General features: G+C 44.6%; 1 protein-coding gene and 2 long non-coding RNA genes across 4 annotated transcripts in view; 2 read left to right on the forward strand and 1 right to left on the reverse strand.

The window, feature by feature from the left end:
- Positions 1-4,174, forward strand: part of KCNQ1 (potassium voltage-gated channel subfamily Q member 1) — a 344,271-nt gene extending 340,097 nt beyond the window's left edge. Inside the window, 1 exon segment of the mRNA XM_040557701.1 lies at positions 1,645-4,174. Within this exon segment, the coding sequence (XP_040413635.1) occupies positions 1,645-1,845 (201 nt within the window). The 3' untranslated portion in view covers positions 1,846-4,174.
- LOC121070476 overlaps positions 1-24,690 on the reverse strand; it is a 56,190-nt gene extending 31,500 nt beyond the window's left edge. The window contains exons 1-2 of one of the 2 annotated variants that reach the window (XR_005820100.1): positions 24,570-24,690; positions 23,630-23,793 (exon numbers count right to left, since the gene is read on the reverse strand). This is a non-coding gene — a long non-coding RNA (uncharacterized LOC121070476). Of the gene's footprint in view, positions 1-23,629; positions 23,794-24,481 lie in introns of both variants that reach the window. The other variant, XR_005820101.1, reaches the window with a different exon arrangement.
- LOC121070478 lies at positions 18,243-23,636 on the forward strand. Its single transcript, XR_005820102.1, has 3 exons — positions 18,243-18,471; positions 18,578-18,622; positions 20,666-23,636. It is a non-coding gene; the product is annotated as an uncharacterized LOC121070478 (long non-coding RNA).
- Positions 24,691-26,245: the final 1,555 nt, after the last annotated feature.

Raw genomic sequence — 26,245 nt, forward strand, 5'->3', positions numbered from 1 at the left:
TCCCTACCAGTTGTACAAAGTGTTTGAAAAAAACAGCATTTTCTCTACGGTAGAAAAACATTTTAGGCTCTGCTGAAATCCTCCAGGTTTGTTGATGTTCTGCTCAGCCTTACTGTCTTTTACTATCCTGTGTGATACTTGGATGAATGCCAGGCACATATAAATTGCTCCCACTCATACTCTTTCTGGCGGTTTTATGTGCCTTTCACTACTTTCTAGCAGATATTTGAGGCGGCAATTTATTCCCATCACGTTTTTTCTGCTTACTTTCTTTTCCCTTTTTAAAACCTATTACCTCTTCTTGCCTAGAGGTTTACTTAGTGTTTTAGGATCCCTGTGGATGGGTCTGAGACTCCAATGACAAAATTGTGGCTTTTTCTTTATGCTTATAGCAGGGAGTGGGAGGCCACAAGGCAGACTCTCACTGCCCAGTTTCAGAGCCTCTTGCCATCCAGGAAGGACAGGCATCTTTCCTTGAGGAATGTTTTCCTGCTTGCCGTGCTGATGGCATGAATTTGAATTCCCCAAATCATAGCTGTAAGCGCCTGTCTTCCTCCCCAGGACATCTGGCTCAGTATGTTGGAGTCAGAGCAGAGAGGTTTCCCATGCCAGATAAAAGGGATGGTACACATTACTTCTTGACTGCAAAACGCAAGAAACCAGAGACTGAAATCGTGTTGCTCCTAGAAACATTTGGTTCTTGATTTTCCTCTGAGTACCACGAATGTACTCCAAGGTTGGTCTAGATTTTGGACATCTCCATAACCTAGTCTCTCTTAGGTATGCTGATTTTTCATTATATTTTTTCCTACAGAGTAGAAGAGCAGAGAATGCAAAAAAGAGGAATTAAACAATGTAAAGAGTATCTGTCTAAAGGCAGAAGAAAAAGAGCATTATGGATCCAGTCTGAACCTTCCTCTGCAGGTCCCCAGCTTTAAAATAAGCTTTAATCCATCTTAGAAGAGTTTCTGACTTGTTGTAAATCATGTAATTCAAATGGCAATCCTAGTGAACGCTGTGTCATTGGAGCAGAGACAGAATGAAACTAAATCATGTCCTACTCCCTCCCCTTGCCACAGAATGCAGCTGTTATGCACTTGCATCAGCAAAAATATCCGTGGGGCATTCTGTGGCCTGAGTTGGTAATTGGACCCAAATGTAACAAAGAGAGCATCAGTCAGTCCTAGTTTACTCTGGATTAGATCACTGCAAGTAGGGTGGATGTTTACTATAGCATATTGGTATTATTAAGGCATATAAGCATGTTAGTAGTTTATAATGTTTTAAAAATATATGGAGACAATAATGACAACAGCAACAAAAACACAGAAGCTCAGTTCTGGGACTGAGTTCCCTATCCCAGCTCATCTCTTTAAAAGCCCACCTGTCATGCATTCATCCAGGTATAAAACAACTGTCAAAGCACATCCCAGAGATGAGAATTAACAGGCCTCTCCTCATCCAACACTGACCAGTTGCGTTAAATTTCTAATGCTGTGGAACTGTGGATCTCTGGTGTCTTCCTGGAGGTTATTGTCATGCTAATTGAGAAAAGAGTCATTTTAACATCACATTTGTATCACGTGGCTTGTTGCAATTTTCTCACACGCTGACACTAAACAAACCTTCCCTATGCCCTCGTAGGTTACACAGATGGACCAGAAACTGAACCTCATTACAGATATGCTGCATCATCTGGTTTCCAGTCAGCAGGGGGATCAAGGGAACAACAGATCATCTCAGAGAGGCAACAACGTTAATTCAGATCTCTTTCTCCCTAATAACACCCTACCAACCTATGAGCAACTGACAGTACCAAGAAGAAACGAAGATGATATATCCTGATATGGTATAAGTCTGGATTGGGCTCTTCCCACCTTTCTTCTTTAAATGGGACTGAATGCTGAGAATCTGGAAGGAATTAAGTTTATCTGCCATCCAACAAAGCACGTGACTGCTGTGTATATACACCACTAGTCTCAAACACACTCTTCTAAAAGCCGCTCGTAGTAGCCTAAGGATTGCCAGGCTGTGTTCTACCAGGCAAAACTTACAGAAACCTCCACATTGATTTTGTTCGTCAACAAAAATGATCACAACTCATTATTGCTCCTAAAGACCAAAACAATGTAAAGAGAGGCAAAATTGCAAGGATTTAGGGATCCTTTAATAATAATAATAGTAATAATAATATTCTAATAATACTTGAACTTAGATGGAAAATGTGCATTTTGTTTATGAATCTGCAGATAGCAATATATTTCTACTACTAATGTTTTTAAAACAAAGTAGGATAACTTATGTTGTTTTATTGTATAAACATACCACTAACATTCTAGAGAATGACAAACCACATGCTGAATGATTTTCTTTTGCTGTTTTATTTTAACGTTGCTATATAAACATTATCAGATAATGACCAGATTTTTTTAATCTGTTTTTCTTCAGGGAGGAACTAATCCTTAATCTGGAACAATACTATTTATAGTGGAAAGTACTATAGATTTTTTAAGATATCAGTTTTTCATGGGGAGACTATAAAGTATTATATAGAAAAAATGATTCTGCTTTCTAGGAAATTGTTGCCAAAGAATTTATATATAAATAGAAAACAGAGTGGTCTGAATGTACTTGTCCTGAAATAGCTTTTTAAAAAGAAGGCCCACTTCTTCTTAAATCTACTCTTTTTTTTAGCTTACACTATCCAAAAATAGTACAGCAGTCTGAAGTGACTGGACTTGCAGGTCAAGTGCTTTAGCTGAGCATCCATAATTCTTGCAGGACTTGAGGCCCCAGTTCAGGAAAGCATCTCTCATCCAGACAGCATACATGACAATTTGAATAGTTTCCTGAATAACAGCTTGAGAAATTTGATTCCCTTCCAGAGTCATTTGGTATTTAAAAGTGCTAGCTCTAATGTAGAGGACACAGGGCCTCACCTACAAACCACATTACCCCATGTTATAGTTGCAGTAAGAACAGCAGAGTTTGGCTTGGTGTGATTTTGCACATGCACAACCTTAGCAGGATTGGAGATTTGATTACTAAGGCTGAAATTCAACCCTCACAGATAGCCAGCACCTGTACCATACCCACCCTTCTTTGAAAGCAGAACATTTTTAAGGTTGACAGTGTCAGAAAGCTGAGGATGACAGCACAGCTAATTAGTCCAGTGTGGTGATGGTAGCCCATACTGCGGGCAAAGGAAGGGGGAGACATGGACAGGTTAATCAGGTCTTGCACTCTGAGCATCATACACATCTAGGGAACCGCACTGCAGAAACTGTACCAACAGTAGTCCCCTCCCAGCTGGGGACACCAGGTGCCAGCAACAGCTCTCTAAGCCTCACCATGCAGGTGGAAAGGAAAGGAGCTGCAATGAAAGCCTGCAGCGAGGAACCAGGGCTCCATGCTGAACAAATCTCTGCGGCAAGGCACAGCTCATCAGAGCTTTGCGCTATCCCAGCCTGCCTCGCAGGCAGGCGCAGCCAGATCTCCTGCCCCACCCCAGGGATGTCTCGGCTGCTGCGACTTTAGCAAAGTGAGAAGTCTGTAACTTGTGTTTCAATCTAGCAATGGATGTAAAAATGTAAGATTTCAGTGTTTGTTTGAAAGCAAGCAGACTTAAAAACCAACAACAAACTATTGGAAAACTGATGTCCTAAAGCATCATAATTTTACACAGCAGTTCCCATTATAAACCTTTGTTATATACAAGCAGTCCAAATTGAGATTTCAGGGAACCATCTCATAGTACTGCTTATATGCTGGACTTTGTTTTAAACATTTCATCTATTTCACTTGGACTGCAGAGAAAAGTATACTGTATTTAATTAACTTCATGTTATAATTATCTGGTCTTGCTGCTGTACAATAGATAAAAATGTTAAGGGTGTAGACATTTACAGACATAAACAGGAATTGTACCTGGGCATTATGTTTTATAGAAAATCAAAATTGTTGCGATGATTTTGAATATTTTTTCAATGAAATTCACTCTGTAATTTCAGCTTATCAATCAGCCTATTAATTTCCTAATAAAATACAGGACAAGAGTACCGTGTCTTCTGTTTTTTCTAAAATCCAGAAATTTGATACATGTGGGAAATTTGCTGGCTTTTCTTTTTTTTCTCTTAGTACAGTGTATGGATGTCTCAGTTGCAGCACAGGACTGGAAACTTCTGCTGATTTTTTACTAGAGAAATAAAAAAAAGCAGGACTTAATCAGCTGGGGTGGCCCTGGGGAAAAAAGATGCATCTTTTAGCACTTGCTTAAAGCATCCAGGTCTATGCCTTTCTAGCGGCATTGTGATAACCAGCAAATACATCCATTCCGATCTGTTTGTTCTCAAGATCATATCTACATTTTCTGTTTGGCATTTGATCTGAGTGATAACAGTATTTCACAGTAAACATCTCATGTAAAAGATAATTCCCTTGTGTTGGCATGTCAGTTTGTCTCTATCCTTTCGAACATCTCCATCACCAGTATCCTCAGAAAAATCAGGTTTTAAAGTTCTTCTGATGGCAGGTTGCTATGAGGCCTGATTCCACATCTGGGTCCAGCTGATCCTTTCAGAAAGAGCACCAGCTCTGAAACCTGTGACCTCAAATTCCATAATCCACCTTGCCCTTAGAGAAGATCCATTCTCCAGGCTGTCTTAAACTGAGCCATCAGAATTCATCACGCAGCTGCCTGGAGGTAGCCATCCCCAGCTGCTCACCAGAGACAGGTCTTACCTCTCTGCTCTGAGGAACAGACTAGATTTGTCTCATCTGCTGGGGCTTCGTACCTGGAAGACTTCTCCTGAAAGTAAGTACCTCAACATCTTTCTTCCACTGCTATCTATCCTTTGTTGTGGAATAAGGGTAACAGGAAGATGAGCTGAGCAGCTCGATGCCTTCACTGTCTGAAGTAGCTGTCATACAGTATGTTGCTGTTGAAACGTCATTTGCTCGTGTCTGCTGTTCAAGTAAATTGTTCAGAGCATTTTTTTAAAGTGGGTAGGAAATGTTTGCAAATTGTGTGAAGAAGGCCAAAGGAAACTGTAAGGTAGGCAAAGCCTTGACTTCATGGTTCTCTACCCTGTTTTTGTAATCTCTGTTAAAACAAAGAATTGCCTGAGGCTGCAGAAAGAGTCTCTCTCTGTGCAGCTCGATAGCAGTTTGGATTACAAGATTGGTGTAACTCCAATCCCTACCTAAAAAGTAAATCTCAGCCCCAAAAAATCTGCTCCTGGTCTGAGCTGCATTGGGCTTTAAGAGAGATAAGTGCTGTGCCTGGCATTAGCATTAATCCATGGTGTGACCTCTGGGCGAGTCCCTTCACCTGTTGGGCCACATTTGTTGCCCCATCTCTTCCGCTCAGCCCACTTATCTGTTGAGACCACAAATTCCTTGGGACAGGGACTGCCTCTTTCTGTATGTCTGCTCCATGCCTAGCACAAAGGGACTTTAGTGACCATAGTTATATAAATGTAATATATATGAAAAGCTGTTATTATTCTGAGCCTATGCAATTTCAGAGCTGGAAGCACTTGCTGCCACACTGACAACTATCGGGTATTGCTTTTCAGATTCCCTTTCACAAAGTATCTTACAAAAGAAGAGAAGTCTGGACATTTCACTCTTCTATTTTAAAGTAGGCTTGTTTCAAATAATGTAATGGGCCAGCATTATGCTCCAATGCTAGAGAAATAATTTGATGTCAGCAGACAAAACGGCCATTCTACTGCAGCAAGTTAGCAGCAGTTGTGGCTAGCAGACACCTCTGTGCTGATTTATCATCAGTTCTGAGGAAGGTGGAAATATTCCAGGGCTTCCCCCACCCGCTGAGCTAGAAAGGTTTGGGCAAGAAACAAATTGCTCCTTGAATTATAAAAAAAAAAATAAATACAGAAAGATTTTCTTTTCTGTGAGTTTAAAAGAGAAAAGGTAAAAACAGTTTTAAGCTAATCCTCACATTCCCTGCTGAGATGGGTATTACTGTTCTCGTTTCACTGATGGGATGGTGGTTTGGGAAGAGGAGGGGCAGGGAAGAAGAAAAGGAAAAAGATTAAAGGTCTGATGCAACTCCCATTTACGTCCCACTCCTGCACAAATCTACTTGTGTGCTTCATTTACAAGCAGGAGTTGGGCTGTTGCCTTTGGTGGGACTACTCAGTCCATGCAGATTGATGTAAGCCTTTGCAAGTTCAAAATCTGTTAAAGAAGGCTTTCCGTAGGTTTAGTGGAAGCTGGAATCAGTTGTATCTGCAGTATTGCTTTCCTTGTGGTCACAAAGACATCTGAATTGACAAGTTTGTTTCGTGTTTCTGTTTTCAAAGCATTGGCTTATACTACTCTCATGTTTCTCTCATGTTTTCAAGCCATGACAATATTAGAGGTATTTCTTTCTACTTTGCTGATAAGAAATTTCCTTACCTACCACTTGTGAACACGCATAATAAAACGATTTTACACAAAAGGAAATACATTTTTAAATGCCCTGAAATTTCATTTTAAATAATTTGTATAACAGTTTGGCTCCTGGGCTCCCTAGCCAGTGGCAGCTATGATGAGGAAACATGAAGGGAAGCAATATTGAAACTAATAGAAAGAAATAGTTGGTACCCAAGCATGTGTGAGACCTGTCACTACAAGATTGCCCTGGTGCTCAGCAATACTTAACCAAGTTCCAGCAAGGATTGGGTCCTGTGAACAAGAAGTTGCTGAGTACAAATAGAAACTAACAAGTATTTCTGTGAACACTGGCTTTTTTGTGTCTTGTCCGTGGGATCACTTTGATGTCTAAGAAGTGCAAATTTCAGCTGAAACTTTGTTTTGCGCTTGCGATGTTTAGCGGGTCTGTTTCCTGTGTCATTCCCCTGGTGCCTGATGAGATGTGAATTCACGCTCAGCCTTTCCATGGCCAGGACATTTAGAACAGGCAGTGGCGGGGCCCCCTCTCTTCTGCCTCAATGCCTATTTTCACAAAACTTACAAGAACTTAATTATTTTGCAGACCTCTACCCTTCTGTCAAGTTTAGTTGAACTAGGCCGACAGGTTCAAAAGTTATTCGGGGGAGGCAAAACAAACACAGTGTGAGTGCATTAACCTTGTTTCCACGGGAACTGGGCTAAAAGTTCCCCCCTCCCTAAAGCAGATATTCCGAACAGATACAACCCCCAGCCCTGGGGCACGAGAGCATCTCTGACTCCTGGGGTTAGGAGGAGACCTGCAGAAGACTCGTTCCCAGGAGCCACCACCTCTGGAAGGCTTTGTGCACCTTGCCTTCGGGGCAGCTACAGAAAGATGCTGGAAAACAGAGTGATATTTTTACAAGACAGCATGGCAAGTCTCACATTACTCCGAACGACAACGACCTAAAAGCTAATATGACAAAATGGTTGGCACCACAACAAGGAAAATGCAGGTGCCGAATAGGCGTATTATTAAACATGTCCATACACATTATTGTAACGCAGCGTGTTGTCCAGTGAAAAGATGCCTACATGGCTGGCGAGGGAGCCAGGGAAGGGCTGGCCCCAGAGAAACAGCATTGTCCAAATCAGGCAGAAAGTTCACATAACTCCCACATTGGCTGGCAACTGCTGCCTACGGGGAACAGCTTACCAGCCCGACGTGAGGCATTATGCTCTCTGCCCATGGATTTGCACCTAAGAAGAACTGATGCATAAAGCCGATCTCAAAATCATCTTGGAGCTCCGTTTTCTTCAGAACTAGCATTGCTCTGGCGAACTGCCCAGGGATTTAGACTCAGCTAATCCAGGCTTGGCTCTCCATGGCAGACACCCATGGAACAAAGAAAAGAAAGCTTCCACGACCCTGTCAAGTTTCTGGTAAATCACTCGGCCAGGTGCAGAAAGTGGCATAGGCGGTCGCCAGTGAGATTTCTTGGATCAGAGAGAGGCAAATCCCCAGAGGGGGGGAAAAGAAGAAGCTTTGGAGATTTTCTTGCCATAATTTACCAAGTATATGTGTAGCGCTCCGAGCATGCAGTGCCTGTGCATTTCACACAACCCTTAAAGCACACTGAAATGCTGAAATGCATTGCTGCTGCTCTCCGTGCTCCGTAGTTCACCCTGCTAATGTGTGTTCCCTGCCAGAGCCAGCAAGGGCTTCTGCTGTGTGATGATTTTTTAGTTTGTCACTGGACAGTTTTTGATCATTTTTGTTAATTGCAATGAATAAAATATTATTGTTGATGTTATTCTTTTTAATAACTCATTCTTTTTATTCTAATCCATTTAAGTAGGGGATTACTTGGAGACATATCAGCTCCTTTGTGTGATTTTTTTTATTTAGAAATTTAGACACTGGCAGTCTTGTAGGAAAAAGTAAAAAGCCAAAGAGCAAAACAAATCCAACTTTCAGTCATGCTGTGTGTTACAGCCTTAAGAGTATATTGATCGTTAATTCATAAAGATGAATGCATTAGATAGAGTTGTTACAAGCACTACCAGTGCTGTAAGAACTAGAAACATGTATGAAATATTAGGATTACATGCAGTTTGTGAGATGCTATCATCTATAACTGCCATTTAAACATTGCCTAATAATTTGTTAGACCTAACGATTGCCTAATCAGGTTATTACCTGAGCTATCTGTAACCTAAATATAAAATGTGATTCATATTTTACTCCTTTTCCATCTTTGGCCCTTATTCTGCATGTAAATTTTCTGCTTTGATTCCATGCTTTCTACTTGATTTCCCTAGAGATTTCCCTCTAAATTAATCCAAACATTTCCTCTCCTTCATGTTCATCTGATGTGGGTCTGATGGGCAGAGAAGGATGTGCACAGGTGAGAGCCGCTGGCCTGAGGACTGATCCCACAGCGCGAGGGTTTCTTTGCAAGCCATAATACCATTTTGAATCATAGTTCATCTTTTAAAATCCAAATGACAGAACACGTGCTTAACCTGACCTTCTCTGCAAGTGCTGCATACTGGAAATTAAATGCTAAAGGCTGGCTACCTGCTGCAGGACCCAATGGCTGCTCCCTGCACTGAGACCCCTGGGCACTGCTGCGGCCATAGGGGAGCTTGGTGGCTTAGTATGCAAGTTGGAGGCTGCCATGGGGCAGAAGGCCGAAGCAGGAGAGCAGAAAGGTGAGCCCCCAGGCAGGGGCTGGCCCAGAGTGCAGGTCTGTCACTGAGCAAAAGTACTGCCCCAGGCATACACAGTTCATTCACGCTTCTTCCAACTTTTTTTACTACTTTTTTACTAACCAACTTTTACTACCCTCTCTTCATCTTCTTGCACTGAAGCCCTAAGCCTTAATACACCCTTAATGTACTCTGACATGTCCTGAACCTTAATTTCCATCTGATTCTCCCAGATCCGAACCCGTCTGGAAGTCAGCGAGCCTTTCTTCGGCAGCAGGCTCACACGATGTTTTCTTATGCCCACACCTACTTCTGCCTCACCTAACAGACGTCTTAGTCACTGCTCCTTGGCGTCGTGCAAGCTGTGATTAATATTTCCTTCCTACACCAGTCATGCAGGCTGCGATTTTCATTTTGGCTTTTTGTTTTCCTCCTTCCCCCCTTCCCACTCCCGACAGAGGCGGAGAACAATTCCTGGAAAGGAAGACTTCTTTCCCCCGCATTGCACAAACATTCGTGCGCAACTTCAGGGAGGAGAGAGGGGACTTTTGAGAGCATATGGTTAGAAGCGTTTGGGGGTTTTCAGATGGTGAATGACTGATGAGGTCTCAAAGGGGTTTTATTTATAAATGATAGACTCCTGAGAGAGAAATAATTGCTGCTCTCCCAGGCGTAAAAAAGCAATTCACCTGACATAAAACCCAGGGATAAAATTAGCTAAATGAAAGTGAGATATGGCAACTGTATTAAGCTTTTTTTTTTCTTTTTCCTGAATGGTGAATCATTTTAATTTTGTTTTCCCGTCCTTTCTTGGAAAGAGGAAAAAAAAAAAAAAAAAAAAGCAAAGTGCCTTGGGTCTGAAAGAACAGATGGTGCCCTGCTCAGCCCTCCGACCAGCTCTGCAGCGTGCATTCCTTTACTCTGTCCTCTCAGATAACTGAGTTATACAGCACACGACCATCTGGTGTATGACACATCTTGTGTCCCCCAAACAATGCCCCGGCAAACCTCTTCAGGGGAGAGGTTAGTTTCTAGGGTAACAGCAGCATGTGCAGCTCTGCGCCTTATTGAGATTCAGGCCTCCTCACTTGTCCCTATTCTTCTCCTTCCTATTGTTGTCACTTGAGCTTTTGCTGCTTGGTTACTCAGAGACTGACAATATCCATGAGTATTTTGTCCCCAGCCCAGAAACTATTGTCTCCAAATTTTGTTTCATTATTTATGTTTTCAATATCCAATGGTTGGCTGAAGCATCTGCTGTAGAGTGATAAGGCAAGTGCCTATTTAGGAGGATTGGGCTGCTGCCTGACAACAATGCTTTGAATTATTTAGGTTGTGGTTGGACAAGCCTTTGCAAAAGCCAGGATATCCATGAAGCGCTGAGGTGACTTTATTTATTTGTCTACTTCATTTTTTTTAGGTACTTGCATCTTTTAAGCCAGCTGAAAAAGCTTAAAGCCTTCATAGATAAAATAATTTCTTGAAGAAGTAGGTCTGCTCATTGACTGCAGGTCTCTGGATTTTTCCTTGCTAGGAACTATAAAAAAAGAAAAAAGAAAACCACTGGCTTTGCTTTGCTTTCCTTTCAGACTTCTAGGGGGGTTCTTCTGAAGTGACTTTGTTTTTTGAGTGCTGATATTCTCTGCTTATTTAAGGAGCCAAAGTCTGGGCTGTAACCATGATCAAGCATAGGAATTATGCATAGTACCCTGAAATTCAGTTCTAGCACTGTAATTCAGAAAGTTTCATCAGCAAACAGAAGTAGCAAATAGATGTCTTCTCCACCAGTGAAAGATGCATGTCACTCAGAACCCTTTACTCTGTCACAGAACAGTCAGACTAGCAGTGCTAGGTAGTTGCAATTGCCACAAATTGCCAAAATCCCACAAAATTCTTCATGTATCTGCATGGAGTAGATTGCTCATTCAAAGAAACTGAAAATACTTGTTTAAAAACCTGTAAGATGAAGCATGAGGTTTTAAAAAGTATTAAAACACGCAATTAAGGCAATGTCGGTGACCTCTAAGCAGATATGCTGAACATCAAGCCCAAGTGCTTTCCTCAACCAAGGTATGAGTAACTTCTAAAAGATATTGCATCCTATCTCTCAGGTGAAGGTCAAATATTAGAAAGCCATTAATAAGAGTTAAGAGGGCTTTTGTGTATATGTATCAAATACTAACAGCATCTATATCCTTCAAAACATCATGGTAAGTTTGTAATAATGTCAAATCTGATTCAATATTTTCACTCATTCATAGCAGACTGGAGATTATACTTTTGAAGTGACACTTGTAAAATGAATATATGACCTAAAGACAATTTTTTGAAAGATTTGCCTAACACATTTCAGATCTACCACTGGGATAAGCAGAAATAGGGTGTGTGGTTTTCTCAACAGGAATCCACTCCTGACACCTTGTTTGGTAGACCTCTGAGCTGGTGGCAGAAAATCACAATGAGAGGTAACCCTGAGGAGCACTGCCAAAGGAGGGGATTTTAGTCAGAGCATAACAGAGGGGAAAAAGAAAATCTGCTTAGTTTGGAAGTCTGCACGTTCTCTGGTGAATATAAAGGCAATATCTAAAGGGAATTTCGCTTCTCTTTAAGGAAAAGCAATAGCTCCAGAGAAGACGAGGTCTCGCAGGGAAAGGTACTGCTTTGCAAGGTCTGGGTAGTCCTGGAGCGTGTAACGATGGGCTGTCAGGATCGCGAAACCCAGAGGATTGTGTATGTCACACAAGGTGCTTTTCCCGTATTAATTTCTAGGATCTTTTTACAGGGAAGGTGAAGTAAAGTGAAGTAATGTTTCCTATGAAAAACTGACTAATTCTTCCTCTCCCCCCCACTCTCCACTCAAAGGGGGCTGGGTAGTAAACCCCACCAGATGTAGTTTTTGCCACAAGCTGTCTTCCTGTCCTGAGGACCGCAGATCTGACTAGCAAGCTGCAGCCCTGAGCTCCCTCTGCATTTCTTCAGTATGTGAAAACAACTGAAAGTGAACCCAAGCTGGCAGTCCTTCCTGAAAAAGGTGTTCCTGGTCTGAGAAGAGGAGAGGTATTTCTTCAGGAATTGTGGAAGCAGGGTGCAGTACCAAGACTTCATCTGGAATGCTGTGTAGTGGTCTGGTTACTTGAGCTGGAGCAATCTGTTTCTGAAAGCAGAATGGAGCCAAAGGAAGGTAACCAGAGCAGTCAGGTGACTTGAGAGCCTGTATTAAGAGTTTCTCTGTCTAGCCTAGCAAAGCAAAAGGTTAAGGTTGCTCTCCTTAAGAACATACAGGAAGAAGTGCCATTTCACCTGCAGGACAATGCTACCACAAGACAAATATGTACATCACCCATGAATACATTCACAAAGGTTTCTCACCATCAGAGAAGAGGCATTGTGCAACATCACCCTAGTGTAAATGCTGGGGGCCAAAATGCCCTGCCAGCTGTAAGATGTCACTTCTTTAATCTGTGATTGCCTGCAAAGGCAGGGAATTTCTCTGCTTGACTCAAGACGTCCTGCAGCTCCTGGTTGCATGGGTTTTAAGGGCCGAAGAGCCCATTAGACTGGCTGGCTTGAACTTCCGTATGACGCAGGCCGTAGATCTCACCCAGTAACTCTCTCCTGAGCCAAGCAATTTGTCTGACTTAGGCATTATCTTACAAAAAGTCATTCAGTCTTGGCATGAAGACACCAGGATCCACTCGTTTCCCTAAAGTTTGTTATAGCCTTAATTCCTCCGCTATTTATAAAAGTGGCAAACTTTTCTTTTTTGGGTTCACCCAAACTTGTTCACCAGTATCTTTGATTCTTATTAGGTTTTCCATGGACAAATAACATAGCCTTCTACAGTAGGAAATGATCTTGCCCCAACCAAGGCTGCAATAAGCCTGGTTGTGTCTGAAGACAAGGGTAATACATGAACTGATCCAGCAAAGTTGAAGTTTTCAGTCATTCCTTCTATGCTGTTCCTTCCATTTTTAGTCATCCTTCTGATGCTGTACCTTTATATTTTAGAACCTTGTTTGAAAGTGATAAAATTACCTCAGTGCCGTGTTGTAGCAGAATCACAGATTTGCGATTTCATGCAGTTTAGTGGTAAGACTTTGTGACCTTCAGATATTCTTCTTGTGCATTGTGGGAGCAGAGGAAAGGGATAGACAGAGAGGGAGAAACCTCGCCACCTTGAGAGAAGCCAGCTGCCCAGGGTATCTGCAGGCAGTGAACTGAGGAGCCCAGCTACCACAGTCAGTCCTCACATACAGCAGCACCGAGTGTATTCAAAACTATTTTTTAAATGGTTAGGAAAGGAAAATAAAGGAAATGCAGGACAGTAAGGCACACAGTTTGGCTCCTGAATGAGAATGGCTGTCTCTACATCTCTGAAGAAAAATAAAATGGGAGCTGTGCTTTCTTTTTTTGACTGGCGTTGATTTGTAAAGTTTTGCTTTTTTGAGTTCCTGCCCTGTTTTAGTGGCTGAGGCTGACATAAGCCTCATCATCTGAGAAAACAAGGAGTGTGGATGATGGATGGATGGATGGATGGATGGAAGGAAGCAAGGAAGGAAGGAAGGAAGGAAGGGTGTGCCTGTAGCATCCAGAAGGACGGTTAACTCTTTCTCTCTCTCTCTCTCTCTCTATATATATATATATATATATATATATCTTGTTTGTCGTTGTTTAAAGAAATGTGAAGCCAAACAGGCAGAAGCAGAAGTGGCACCTGCAGTATGGAAAGAAATCACAGAACTCACTTTGTTTCTGGAAGAAACATTCTGGACCATGCTATTCTTCCTTTGTCCAGACCTCTGAGACCCAGATGAAGCCAACCAGTTGTTCACAGCATCTACTTCTGTTGAGAGCACTGCAAATAGCTTCTCAGCAAAGAGATTTCTCTTTGGAAAGGATCACTGAACAGACAGAAAGGCAAATTAAATTAGGAAGCATAAAGCAGAATGCCATGAGCAGAAGGCAAAAGGATACACTGACATTGGCGTGTGAATCAGATCGTTTGCAAAGAAGACAAGTGTACTTGTTTTTTTCAGGAATGTCTGAGTATTTTTATACTTTCAGGAAAAAATGATGGCACAGTCTGTTTAGAGGCAATGGGAAGGAAAAAGCAAAACAAAACAAGTGGGGCCATGAGACATGGTGCGATTTGCATCTAAATACGTTTTAGCGATAAGAACATGTTCAGAGGAAAGCACAGTATTGCCAGTTCACGAGACTTACTTTCTGATATCTTTGTGGGAACCAAATGAATTGCAAAACATCTGCAAGGTCCAAAGTGTCAATTATGCCTTTATGTACATGGAGGAAATGTCACATGATTGAGGCAGTCATTGGACATGGTCAATTGTAAGTTTTTATCCTCTGCTTAGCCTTAAAGCCTCACTCAACAGTCCCCTTAGACAAAGGCACTGTCAGAGAGGGAGATGGATCAGTTTGGCCACTCATAGGAGTCGCTTATCAGCACAGAAAGTGTCCCTGGCCTCGGACAGCTCTGACATTTTGTTTGCATATCCTGCTTCGCTGGTGCTTCTAAACGTCTGCTTCAAGATCTGTGCATCAAGAAGTAGCCAGGCGAACAACCGAACACAAAGCCCAGACACCAGCTAGGATTTGGAAAAGTAACCACGCAAGCAAGTGGGTTTCACAAGTTTCTCTCAGACCAGACCTACATTTTGTAGTCAGCTTTCTTCTCCAGCTCACAAGTGACAAGCTTTAAAAAAATGCCAACTTCGCAGAAGCATCTTACAGGAATGTATAAAACTAAGTCATGCATCATTCAAGGATCGCAGGAGCTGCCAAACCAGAAGAATGGTTTTGAAAGGCCCATATGTGTAACTGTGAATGCCAAATATCTTCATTTTAATGGCTTGCGTGTTACAGTTTATATTGAGCACTTCAACAAGTCCCAACAATATTCCTTCCGGATTTGCAAACTTGCATTACTTCTCAAGGAAACTTTTAAATCCAGCAACATTTGTACTATACAATTTGTGCGTGTTTTACTGCAGTCAACATCTGCGGCCAAACAGCATCCCTAGTCTGTAAAACTGCACAGAAATGCCACTGGCACCATTTCCAGCTGCACTCTGGGCTGGGGTCCCATCTCCAGTTTCCACTATCTTTCATCACTCTCCAGCCAGTGCTAGCCGTGTGCCAGACTTCATGCTTGGGTCCTTCAAAGCCCATACGGATGCTATCAGGACCTGTGCGCAGCACTCTTCTGCAAGAAGGGGGCCCTGGGTGGAATTTTTGTGGCAGTTAATTATGGATGTTTCCAGAGAGAGCCATCAGAGGACGTTTCAAAATTTAGCAATTTCTCCAAAGCCCCCTCGCTAGGTTTGTGGAACAGAACTCCAGCAGTTTGAACAGCACAAGCCTCCGCACTGCCACAGCTGCAACCGGCATCCTCTCATTCTTGCATTACACAACCCCTCATGCCAACTGCTGGCACTGGTGAGGGCTGTTGGGCTTGATACAGCCCCCTTCGCATTAAGAGAGGCTTGAGCTGGGCTTGTGATTATTATTAGATGTAATTATTACAGTATTGCATCACCATGGATGCTCATGTAAAGTATGACATCTGCATACGTGTCTGATTCACTTGGAAAGAATGTCCCACCAGATGTGATGCCATTGGCAAGATGCAAGCTGGGTAAGAAAATGAGCAGTAAATGGGAGAAAGGCAGAGGGACGGGGCAGAAAGTGTTTAATAACTAAAATTTTATGGCTATGTATGCTTCTGCTGCTGGACTGTGGTGTTATTGTCGGTGCTCACGCTGTATAACGCAGCCAGAGGAAAATAACAGAAGTTAAACGATGTCATTTGCACGCAGTCTGCTCTGTCCTTCAGGGTTTTTTTTCTTCACTGAGTGGTCTCCATACCAGCCCTAGCATTCATACGCAGCTCATACTCGAGCTCACAGAAATCCTGATGCACAGCTTGGCTGCTGCCAAACCAAAACAGAAAACAAAACAAAAAAGTCCAGGAAGCCTGCTGCAGAGCTCGAGACCAACTTGTCGCAGCGTAAACGGGGCCTTGATTACAGCACATCCGGAAACAGCAGCTCGCTCACGTGGAAACGGAGCCAAGCCAGGGCACTCACGTCAAAATAACCCTTTATAACAGCCGAAGTGGAAATATGGGTCACAACCCTTTAGGTGAACGATCCAAGCAGAGAGAGAAATGAGCAGAAAGCAAGACGCCCAGGAGGAGTGTCTGTCATTGTTTTGGAAAGTGTGCAGCCAAAACTGTAAATTGCGTTATATGCTAAAGATAAAATCTCTTCTGAATTGTGGAAGCCTATGCATCTCTTTAACTCAGATTTCTATTTCTATGCATATATAGCTGTTGTCCTTCCCCCGCTGCCCACTTTGTGCCTCTCCCACTGCTGGGCTGCAGAGGATTTCCTGTCCTGAAGACCAAAGACCTGGAAACTGTTTACACATGCACGTGCCCACATGAAAACAAGGCAGTTAGGCGCTTGTTCTGCCTAAAATACCAGCAGAGTGCCTGGCTGTGATTAATATGGGGGGGAAAAAAAAGGTATTAAAATTTCACTCTGGTTGTGTCTGGTTGTCATAACCAACAAGTCACGACAAGGTAACCCATCTGCGTAAATACAAAAACAACTGAAAAAAGGATGGGTTTTGCTCTGTTGTGAGACCAAAAGTTGCCTAGTAACCAAAAAGGTATGTATTTAAAGCTGTTGGATAAGCCTACCAATACAGGTATTCCAGGAAAGGATGAAGTGTGTTTCACAATTCCAGGAATGGAAGGGAGTTTTATGAAGTGAACAGATGTGCATCACGTGCACAGTGAGATAAACCCACTGGACAGCTCTGCAGCGCAGCATGGATTTGGATGGCTTACGTCAGGCATGAATTTGGCTGCGCATTTTGTAGGGGGGCGCAGGGGAAGATCATTCCAGCAGTACAGTGCTTGAAGAGATGATTCCTGGAAACTGTTTTCAAGCTGAATTTTTGGGCAGCAGTTTCACTGTGCCAGCGAAGCCTTTGTAAGCAAGGGCTCTGCAAAGAGAACATTTAATACAGAGCAAAACCCCACAGCTGATGAGAGAGGTTGTGGGGAATCAGTAGTTATGGTGAACAAATCAGGCTCCAGCCTGCAAGAATCTCACTGTAGAAAAGCAGTAATTGCCAGGAGAGGTCAGGCTGCTGTCCTTCATCCACTGCCTCTGCAGCAGACAATGGCACATGTTTAGGAAAATAGCCATAGAAAACAAAGCAACAGACCTATCTGGAGAATAAGCTATCTGTAAGAATTTCTTATTTCTATGCTGCTTACAGGCAGTTTGTTATATGTGGATTTGTAAAATACATTCAGCAAAGGCTTACATAGAAGGTTGGGTCCCACCTATAATAAAACGTGTTGCCTTTTACCAAGCATATGGGAAAACACCAGACACTAGGACTATCCGATGATGGTTTCATGTTCCTCTGGACTTATTTTGAGGGTATTGGTGGCTCTTACAGCTTTACTCTGCCTGAAAAGTCAGGATTGAAAGCTACTGAACATGTTGGTCATTCCTGTTAGATAACAACCAAATGGAAAGGACTGTTTCTCTTCCATCTCCCCTGTGCATCCGCTGGAAGAGAAGCACACATTTGCTGGTCACACATAAAATAAAAAGGTGCTTTCTGCTATCGTTGTAATGAGGATTCATCGAGATCACACGCGTGCACAGTTCCTTGCAGCCTGTTTTACCTCCTGTTGAAAGTGATGAAGGTCTTGTAACTGGGTTCAGTGGGAGCTCAGCTGTGCTTAGTGCTCTTCTGGTTACAAAAATGGTAGGATTATGGTTAATGTCTCCTTGGAAACTGGCCTGCCACACCAATTCACTGCTAGATATTATGCTACAGCTTGAAATGAATGGTATTTACGCTATGAGCAGCAAAGATATAGATGTTTAAAATGGCAGCAGTACCATTACTTGTGATCCTATGATTATCTTGTGATTTGTTTCTAAGAGTCACAGCTTCTGAAGCCATTAGAATAGGTGAAAGTCTTAGTTTTTTGTTACAGAAAGTAGCTTATTAGCTCTGTTTTAGGAAAAAAAAAAAGAGAGAAAAAAAAAGCTGGGAAGTGTGATCAGATTGCAAAGCATTTTGAAGGCCAGCAATAACTCTATCACATGCACCTGGCACGTAATTGACTTCAGCTTGCTGAAGCACCCTGTGAGTGCTGCTGTGCCATTTGCTAGATTTGGGATGCTCACAGATGAGGTATGGCCAGTAATTTGAGAAGAGCAGCTTCATGAATAAAACTCTCTACCTGAGCCTCTGATGGCCCTGCTTACTTCCTTCTGAGAGGAGCCTTGGAAAAAGACCCTGTCCTAGGTGAGCGGCAACACACTGAGATTCTCCCAAGGAAACTGAGGATGGAGGGACATCCGGCTAGGGTGTGGTGATGTCATTGTTTTAAACTTTCTGTATTTACCTATAGGGAGTCTGCAAGCCAACTCATCAGCTTCTCTTTCTAATTAAGCAGGTAAGAGCTTAAAATGGAATTTTCCTTACTGTGTATTTTGGAGTTGTTAGCTAAGTAGGTTTGTTCCTAGCTGAGAAACAGTCCTTGTACCAGGCAAAAATCACCAATGAAAAGTATCATGCTCTGAGCCCTCAAAGAAGCACTGCCATGCCTGACATTACCAACAAGCACACAGCTAGGTTTTAACCTGGTGTTCTGTGTAGGGGAACCGTGCTCTGTGCTGGTTGGCAGGCACACCAATGTTACAAGCTACTACTGACGGTGAAATGCTGCGTGTGCTAGGAACAATCTCAGCAGCTGCAGGGCTAAGGGTGGCTATCCCTCAGGAAGGAGGCAAGCTGGGATCCGGCCTGTTCCCTGGCACATCCTCCTTCACAGTGCAGTCACTTGCTCCCCAGTCTCTCTGTTCACAACCTCTGTGCTTCTCCTCCTGGTTGGGCCTCCCCTTTGCTTTGAGACTGCTGCCTCTTCCACAGCTCCGTTCACTGCTATTTCATTTGCTTTCCTTTTTTCTCCATTTCCATATTTAGCAGCACAAAAACAACTTAAGTCAAGTTTTCCATACCTAATCAGCAATGTTAGGTCCCTCTGTTTCAATGAACCTAGCCTGGACCCTCTTGAAGATGGATTTTTGGCAAGAACAAAGTACCAGCCAGCTGAAAACCAGGACTAGTTGAGAGAAACCCCATGAGGCACCCAAATTTTCTAAATGCTGCCACAATACTGCCCGTTATTTCTTCAATACCTTTATTAAGCCTTCCTTCTTTACATTCCTAGCATTGGCCTCACTAGTTTTCTGATATTTTTTAGATCTTTTATAGGCTTATTCAAGTAGCTTTTACCAGTGTTTCATTTCTGTCTCCCATTTAAATACTACTCCAATCCTTTTTTTTCCCCTGTACTTACCACTCTGAGATTCTGCATGTCTTGTTGCTTTTTTCTTTTACTAAAACTAAATACTCATCATAAAAATAGTACATTTTGATTTTGTATAATGGTAGATTTTGCTCCTGGAACAACTCTGCCACCTCTCTTTGGCCAAATTACATGTACATGAACTCTTATTAATAAAACATTATCTAACATGACATCTACAGTATTTAAAATCTATTCAAAAATCAAAATTGAAATGCTTTAATTTTACTATTACTTCCTGGCTTTTGTGTGTGGTTTTTCTTGTTGTTGTTGTTCTTGTTTTTTTTTTAAGCATTATACTCACTTTAAAATCACTTCAGGTGTTTTCTTTGTGCAATAAAACTAAAGCAGTACATGCTCAACTAAAAAAATCATCAAGGTTATTCATTATGTTCTCTTTGTTATCACTGGAGATTTAAACATGCCACATAATTGTGGCCAATTAAAACACTCACTGATTTCCATTCCTAATTGCAGCAGTCTGGGCTTGGAGGAAGTTGAGATGGGTGGAACAGGTGGGATGACAACATGGAGAAAGATTTCAGTTTATTCTTACATGAAATAAATACATATTTTAGTGAAATAGAAATGAAACTTTAAGAAATTGAAGCTTCTAGCCCTACCGCATGGATAAGCACCTTAGGTATGAAGTGGGTCAGCACCCTTTCATTATTGCTTTCTTCAGCCTGATGATACCGTTCTGAAAATGCACCTGAGGTCTAGCTGCATGTTGTACGGAATTAATAAAATGAAAAAGTGACTCTGCAGTGCTGCCTTCAAAATACAATACTGGATACCAACTGTTCCAGCAGTAGACAACTTGGTTGAAAAGCCCCACTGCTGTGAGAAGGGGAGCAGCTCAGACATCTGAATTTTCCCACTCTGGTGTCATCTGCTATTCCCCTTTAGCATCTTGTAAGTGTTGCTAGCATTAGCTGTGCTGGGCCCAGCACTGATGTTGGCGGTGGATCTCACCAGGGTTGGACAAGTGCCTCCTCTACCCCTGGTGGGTAGTTCTGGTCCATGTGTCTCAGAAATGGACTTATTTGTTGTCATTTTTCAACTGATGATTTTTTCTATGCTGGAGATCAACAACACTTTTTTTCTTGCTCCACTCTGCTTTTCCAGGTGGATGCTGTGCATGGAATGCCTGAATCCCAGACAGCCTCTGTGTGCGTGTTGTGGCACAGATTTTGGAAGATGTGCCCACCTCCTGCAAACCTGGGGCGGTGACCCCCATCCTGTCCCACCCTTGGGTGCTGTTCTTGCCCCCTTGGTGCTGAACTGGTGCCAGTGAGGATTTTGGTCCTTTCTGTGTCTGCTTTCGGTGATGTACGCCCCATGCTGTGCAGAGCATGTCTGGGGCAGCGCTGAGGGGCTCTGGTGCAGTGGAACCAGCAGAGGTAACACACATGACACAGTACTGTTGTGGCCCTTTTCCCCACCGGCAGTGGTTTGGGTGGATTTGGGCAGTTTTGGGCAAATGAAGGAGTCGGATCTCTTCCCATTTCACAACCTGCCAGGTTTAGCCCTTCCTGCTGGCTTTAATCAGCACAAACACAAGTTTGCATCACTTCACGTTGCAACGTGATGTGGGCAGTTCCTATTGCAGGGCTGAAGCCTCCCCTTTGCACGAAGAAAAGGCTGGTTTCTGTACCTAGGCGTCCAGCACCCAGAAAGGACCAACTGCTTTGCAGACAGAGCCCACCCCAGAGCTGGTGCTCCAGGACCCCAGGCTCACAGGGTGGTGGGAAACCGCTCCACCTGCACTGGGAGCCCCTGACCTGGGGGAGCCTGCAGGAGGAGGGAGACCTTCAGGCAGCAGCACAGGTAAGTGATGTGACATTGGGTTGTCCATTGTCCTTGATTATGTTCCTCACCCATCCTCATGCCTTATCTGATCTGCGGTACGATGGGGGGAAATGGTGATTTCAGATGTCCCTAAGCTCCTCTTAAAAGCTCTCCTCTGGCTGGTCCCTGCAGAGGACTGTGCTACCTGTGGGATAGTTAGTAGTGGATGTCTACCACCTTGCCTCTGCTTTCATGCTTCTACCAGCAAAAGCTCTAGAGCTGTCTAATATACTCTTGAGCAAATAACCAAGACAAGCAATAAGATGATGGCAAAGGAAAAGAGCAGGTGTTGGAAGGGCCTGGATGTTTTTTGAAGAGGATTAAGATGAATCAAGCTTGGATCTGCAGAGACTTCCCCTTCCCATCCCCGACAAGCCCAAAACACTCCCTGCCCTGTGAGCACTTCCTGCTCACTACTCTGTTTACGTAGTGCTTTTTCTGACCTCTCCAAGACTTTGCTTACAGCTGGCAGCTCTAAGGCTCTTCCCATTCCCATGCCTTCTCAACCTATATGCTTGTTCTGAATGTGGAGGATGGAGGGAAGAAGCACTTGGAAGACTGTAAAAGGAACAGTGTCCAAATGACAGAAGTCCCAAGGTTTTCATCAAGGTGGCAATAGCTTCTAACATGGGAGCACAGATCTCTTCTGCCACTACTCACTTGTGAGCATCATCACATTAGATGAAGGTTAAGGGAAGTCATGTGGAGGGGAAAGGAAGGTGCTTGTATTGTTTCTTCCCCTCCTGCCTACTCCTAGAAACCTGGGGTTCTTTGGAGGCTGACATGAGGCAAACCTGAAACAGGCTCATCCCGGAGGAGCCTGCAGTGGTATCCTGGGTTGGATCCTCCTGGTGCAGCTGAAGCACTTTGCATATCCAGCCAGGAATGGCTGGTGGTCCTGTCTGCACTCCCTGTTGTGGCTGGGGCTACCAGCATAAGAGGACTTGCAGTCCCAATGGAAACCTGCTTCAGCAAGCTGTGTGCATTAACCTCCTGCCCTGATTCACCAGAAAGGCAGCAAGATGCATTTTGGGACCTCTAGGCTGTACTACTGAAGCAGACGGGATGACTTTCAGGCCAACTCTAATCCACGTTCTCCTCCTTTAGAGTTTGCCAGTGGATGGGGTTGGTTCAGGACACAAAGGGAGCAATTATTTACAGCAATGGACTTTTCAAGGCCAGGATACCGGGGTGGGCACCAAGGAAGGGCACTCCATCATGTCAGCAGCCTATGTTGGCATAGGCGCACCCCATCTGTGGAGCAGCAAAACTCAGTCTTGCTTGCACTGACCAAGAGCTTCAGCTGGCTCTGCCCATAGCTTGCTGCTTAACCCAGGTAAAGCAATGAACCACATAAACCCAGGTATGGCATACGCACATGCACAGATATAGATATATAAATGTAACATCTTTGTACCAACATAATCAAAATAGACTCTTGTGTATGTCTGAGCGCTTCTGCTTTGGTTATTATCCAACCAAACATCTTTGCTGGAAAACTTCCCAGGTTTTATTTCATTTTACTATAGAGGAGACAGCTTTACCTCTGCCTAAATTTCCAAATATCTCCTGTGTCAGCTTTACCTTACCTCCTCATGAAGATCCCAGTGTTTAACAGGATGCAGGAATTTGTCATTCTGTTTGTAATGCCTCCAAGACACCCAGCCTGTTGTAGGCTACAGTACAGACTGGCACCTTACATAAGAGATGGGTCTGTAACACCTGAGAGAGCTTTCTTTGTCTTGACACTGGCACGTTTTGGTTTGGTTTTTAATCCTATTCATATCTGACGTGAGTTCTGCTAATGGCTGCAGCTCTCAGATCCTTGTTTGATAACAGGTTTTGAAGTGGTTGTTGTTTGTACATCAAGCGTGAGGGCAGAGGGAGGAGCTGAGCCATTGCCTTAGTTAGGCGGCCCGCTTGGCCAGGGGTGGCTGCTGTGTTGTTCAATAACTCGTACTGTGTCTTTTCCAATTGCTATATACTTTTTTCCCCGTTCCTTCAGAGCACTTTTCCACAAAGCCAGATCTTTATTTTCAGGAATCCCATTGTGTGCCTGGGCTGTAGCACCTAGCTTTTCCCCTCCCTCTGAAAGATAAACCTCAACCCCACCAGCTAACAAAGCCCCTTGGTGGGAGACCACAAAAACAGTCATGGGTGGCAAATGCAAGGTGAGGATGTGAAGTTGGATGATGTGCCAGATGCCCAACCGGGACGCAGCCAGGTGGAAAGTGCTCTTACCGTATGGAGAAAGCACTGTCTGCTCTGCTCCTGCTCCATTCCTGTTCCGCTCCTGCTCCACCCAATGCATGGGCAGGAGCTGTGGGAGCTGGCCCCAGGCATCGCAGGAGGGGATGGATGGCGGCTGCTGCTGCTCACGGCTTCAAGAGCAGCACAGAAAGGACCTAAGAAAGAAGGCAGAGAGGGGAGGAAAAAAAAAAAAGCAGGAAAGAGCTTACGCTTGGATGTCTAGGGCCATCTGCCACCATAAAAAGTACAATACTGGATTCTTGAAATGTAAAAATAGATCTCAAAAGAGACATGTTTTAATGAACTGAGCACAAAGAAACATGGTCGAAATAAACTGCAAACAGAAGCAAGGTTCAAGGATCTGTTTGTTAAATGAACACCCAAAGCCAGAATATGTTTTTAGTGCTGGAGAATGCTGGCTGGCTGGTTTCGGCTGCAGCCTGCGCTCTCTTTGGGATGCATGTGGGAGCAGGAGCCGGTGAATGGCAGCCCTTGTTTGTCCTCTCTTGAGGAATCTAATTATGTATCAATTGATTTCAAAGCCCACAACAGTAACTCTCTAGCAAACACTCGCTCCGAGACATTGTTCTGATTTTCGCCCGGTCATAATTTATTCACCTCCGGTTTCAGGGAGGTGGCAGTCCCCTCCCGACCCCCCCTTACCTACCGCCCCCTCTCCTTGCGGCTCACCCAGCAAACCCCCCCCCCCCCCCCCGGTGGGGGCCCGAAACACCACACGGCAGGGGGGCTGCCAGCGATCACCTGGCGCTGGAGGACGCCGTCTCCGCGCCCCTTCCCCAAACTCCTGCCGCTCCCCCAGCTGCCGGGGGTCCCCTCACGCACCGTGCGTGTGCCCCGCGTCCTCCCCGGCCTCTCACGGGGGGCAGGGCCCCGCGGAACCAGGCGCGGGGGGGTCCCCCCTCCGTCCCACCGCCGGCCACGAGCCTCCTGTCAGCGCCCTCCCGTCAGGCAGCGCCCGTCGGCGGGAGCGGCCGCGAGCCCCGGGGAGCGGCACAGGGGACCGGGGGGCGCGCGCCTCTTCCCGCGCGCGGGCGCGACCCCCGCGCCACTGCCCGCGCGCGGGACCGTGCACGGAGGTGCGCGGGCAGAAACGCGCGCCGTTTTTTTGTTTGTTTGTTTGTTTTTTGCAGAAGCAACTCCAGGAGCAAGCGCGCGCACACGTATGTATGCATGCAGTTACAGATGCGCATGCACGCGCGCATGTATGCATGCTCAAATATGTACGCGCAAATGCATGCACAAACGCGCGCAAATGCATGCATACACATGCACGCACAAACATACACAAAGACACGTACACGCACAGTCATGCATGCACAAGCACACATGCACAAGCACGCACGCACATAGAAATACATGCACACATACACACGCACAAGCACACACATGTACGCAGCCGTGCACAAGCCCCCGTCCCCCCCCGCAGTCCCCTCCGGCTCTGCACAGCCCCGGCGCTGCCCCCCCCGTACCTGCCGGTGGCTGCAGCTGAGCCCACGCAGCGGGCGGGTTACAATGGGGCTGGCCCCGGGGGGAGCCTCATAAAAGGAACACGTTTCAGCTACAAGCTTCCCCCAGCTGGCCCCCGACTTCACTCCTCGTTCCCTCTATGGAAAAGGGATGGGGGGGTGAACTAGCTTTTTTTTTTTTTTTTTTTTTTTTTTCGGGCCCAACCCGAAATCCTCCAGCTTCCCCAGTTTAAAGGGAAGAGTCAGGGGGGTGGAATGACAAAAGCTCCAGCCCTGACAGTTTCTCATTGCATCTTGGCCCATTGCATTCTTGGTTATCCCTTTCCCCAAGAGAGAAAACCGATTAATTTTTGCAATACACCTTCAAACGACCCTATCCCCCCTCCCCCGGACTTCACTAAGCAGCATCTGGAAGCGAATCCATCCCCAAATGTGTGTGTCCCCTCCCCCGGCACAGCAGCGCTGGGGGCCGTGCCCCCCCAGCCGCTATTAAGCGCCTATTACAGCGGGGAGACACGGGCAAGGTGCGGGTTTAAATGCAGCCGCCCCCCCCCCCCCAAACGCAGACAATTTTGATGAGTGGGTTTTTGTCCGGATGGTTTGTAATGGTGCCTGTTTTGGGGTGTCCCGGGGGGTCCGGGAAGCTTTAATTCGCTCACAAAGGCTCATTTGCAGGTCAATGCCATGGCACACTCGCCTCTCCCCTTTGCCTAAATCTCCTTTTGTTCCCCATCGCCTGCTCCTCATGCCAGATGGCCGCGGAAAATGCTAATTTTCTCTCCCTCTCTCCTTTTTTTTTTTTTTTTTTTTTTTTTTTGCATTTAATTGCGGCCCTTTGCAGATGGGGGCCGCGGAGTGTGTGCTTCATTCAAATGAGGTTTGCTTTTTGGTTTCCAGGCACGTTTCTAAAAGTCCGATCCGAGTCAGGCAGGGATTAGTTTGACAGGGAAGTGATCAGATTAAAATCCCTGCCTGAGCTCGGCCTCCCTGCTCCCTCCCTTCGCAGCCTTGCTCTGTCCTGCCAGCCAAAAATGGGAAAAATTTGAAAAAAATGGGGGAAGAAAGGGCAAAGCCTTCTTCTCCTTGAGTGATTTGGGGTGAAATCAGCCCAAATCCAGGC

Source organism: Cygnus olor, chromosome 5, assembly GCF_009769625.2.
Source record: "Cygnus olor isolate bCygOlo1 chromosome 5, bCygOlo1.pri.v2, whole genome shotgun sequence".
NCBI classification, from domain to species: Eukaryota; Metazoa; Chordata; class Aves; order Anseriformes; family Anatidae; genus Cygnus; species Cygnus olor.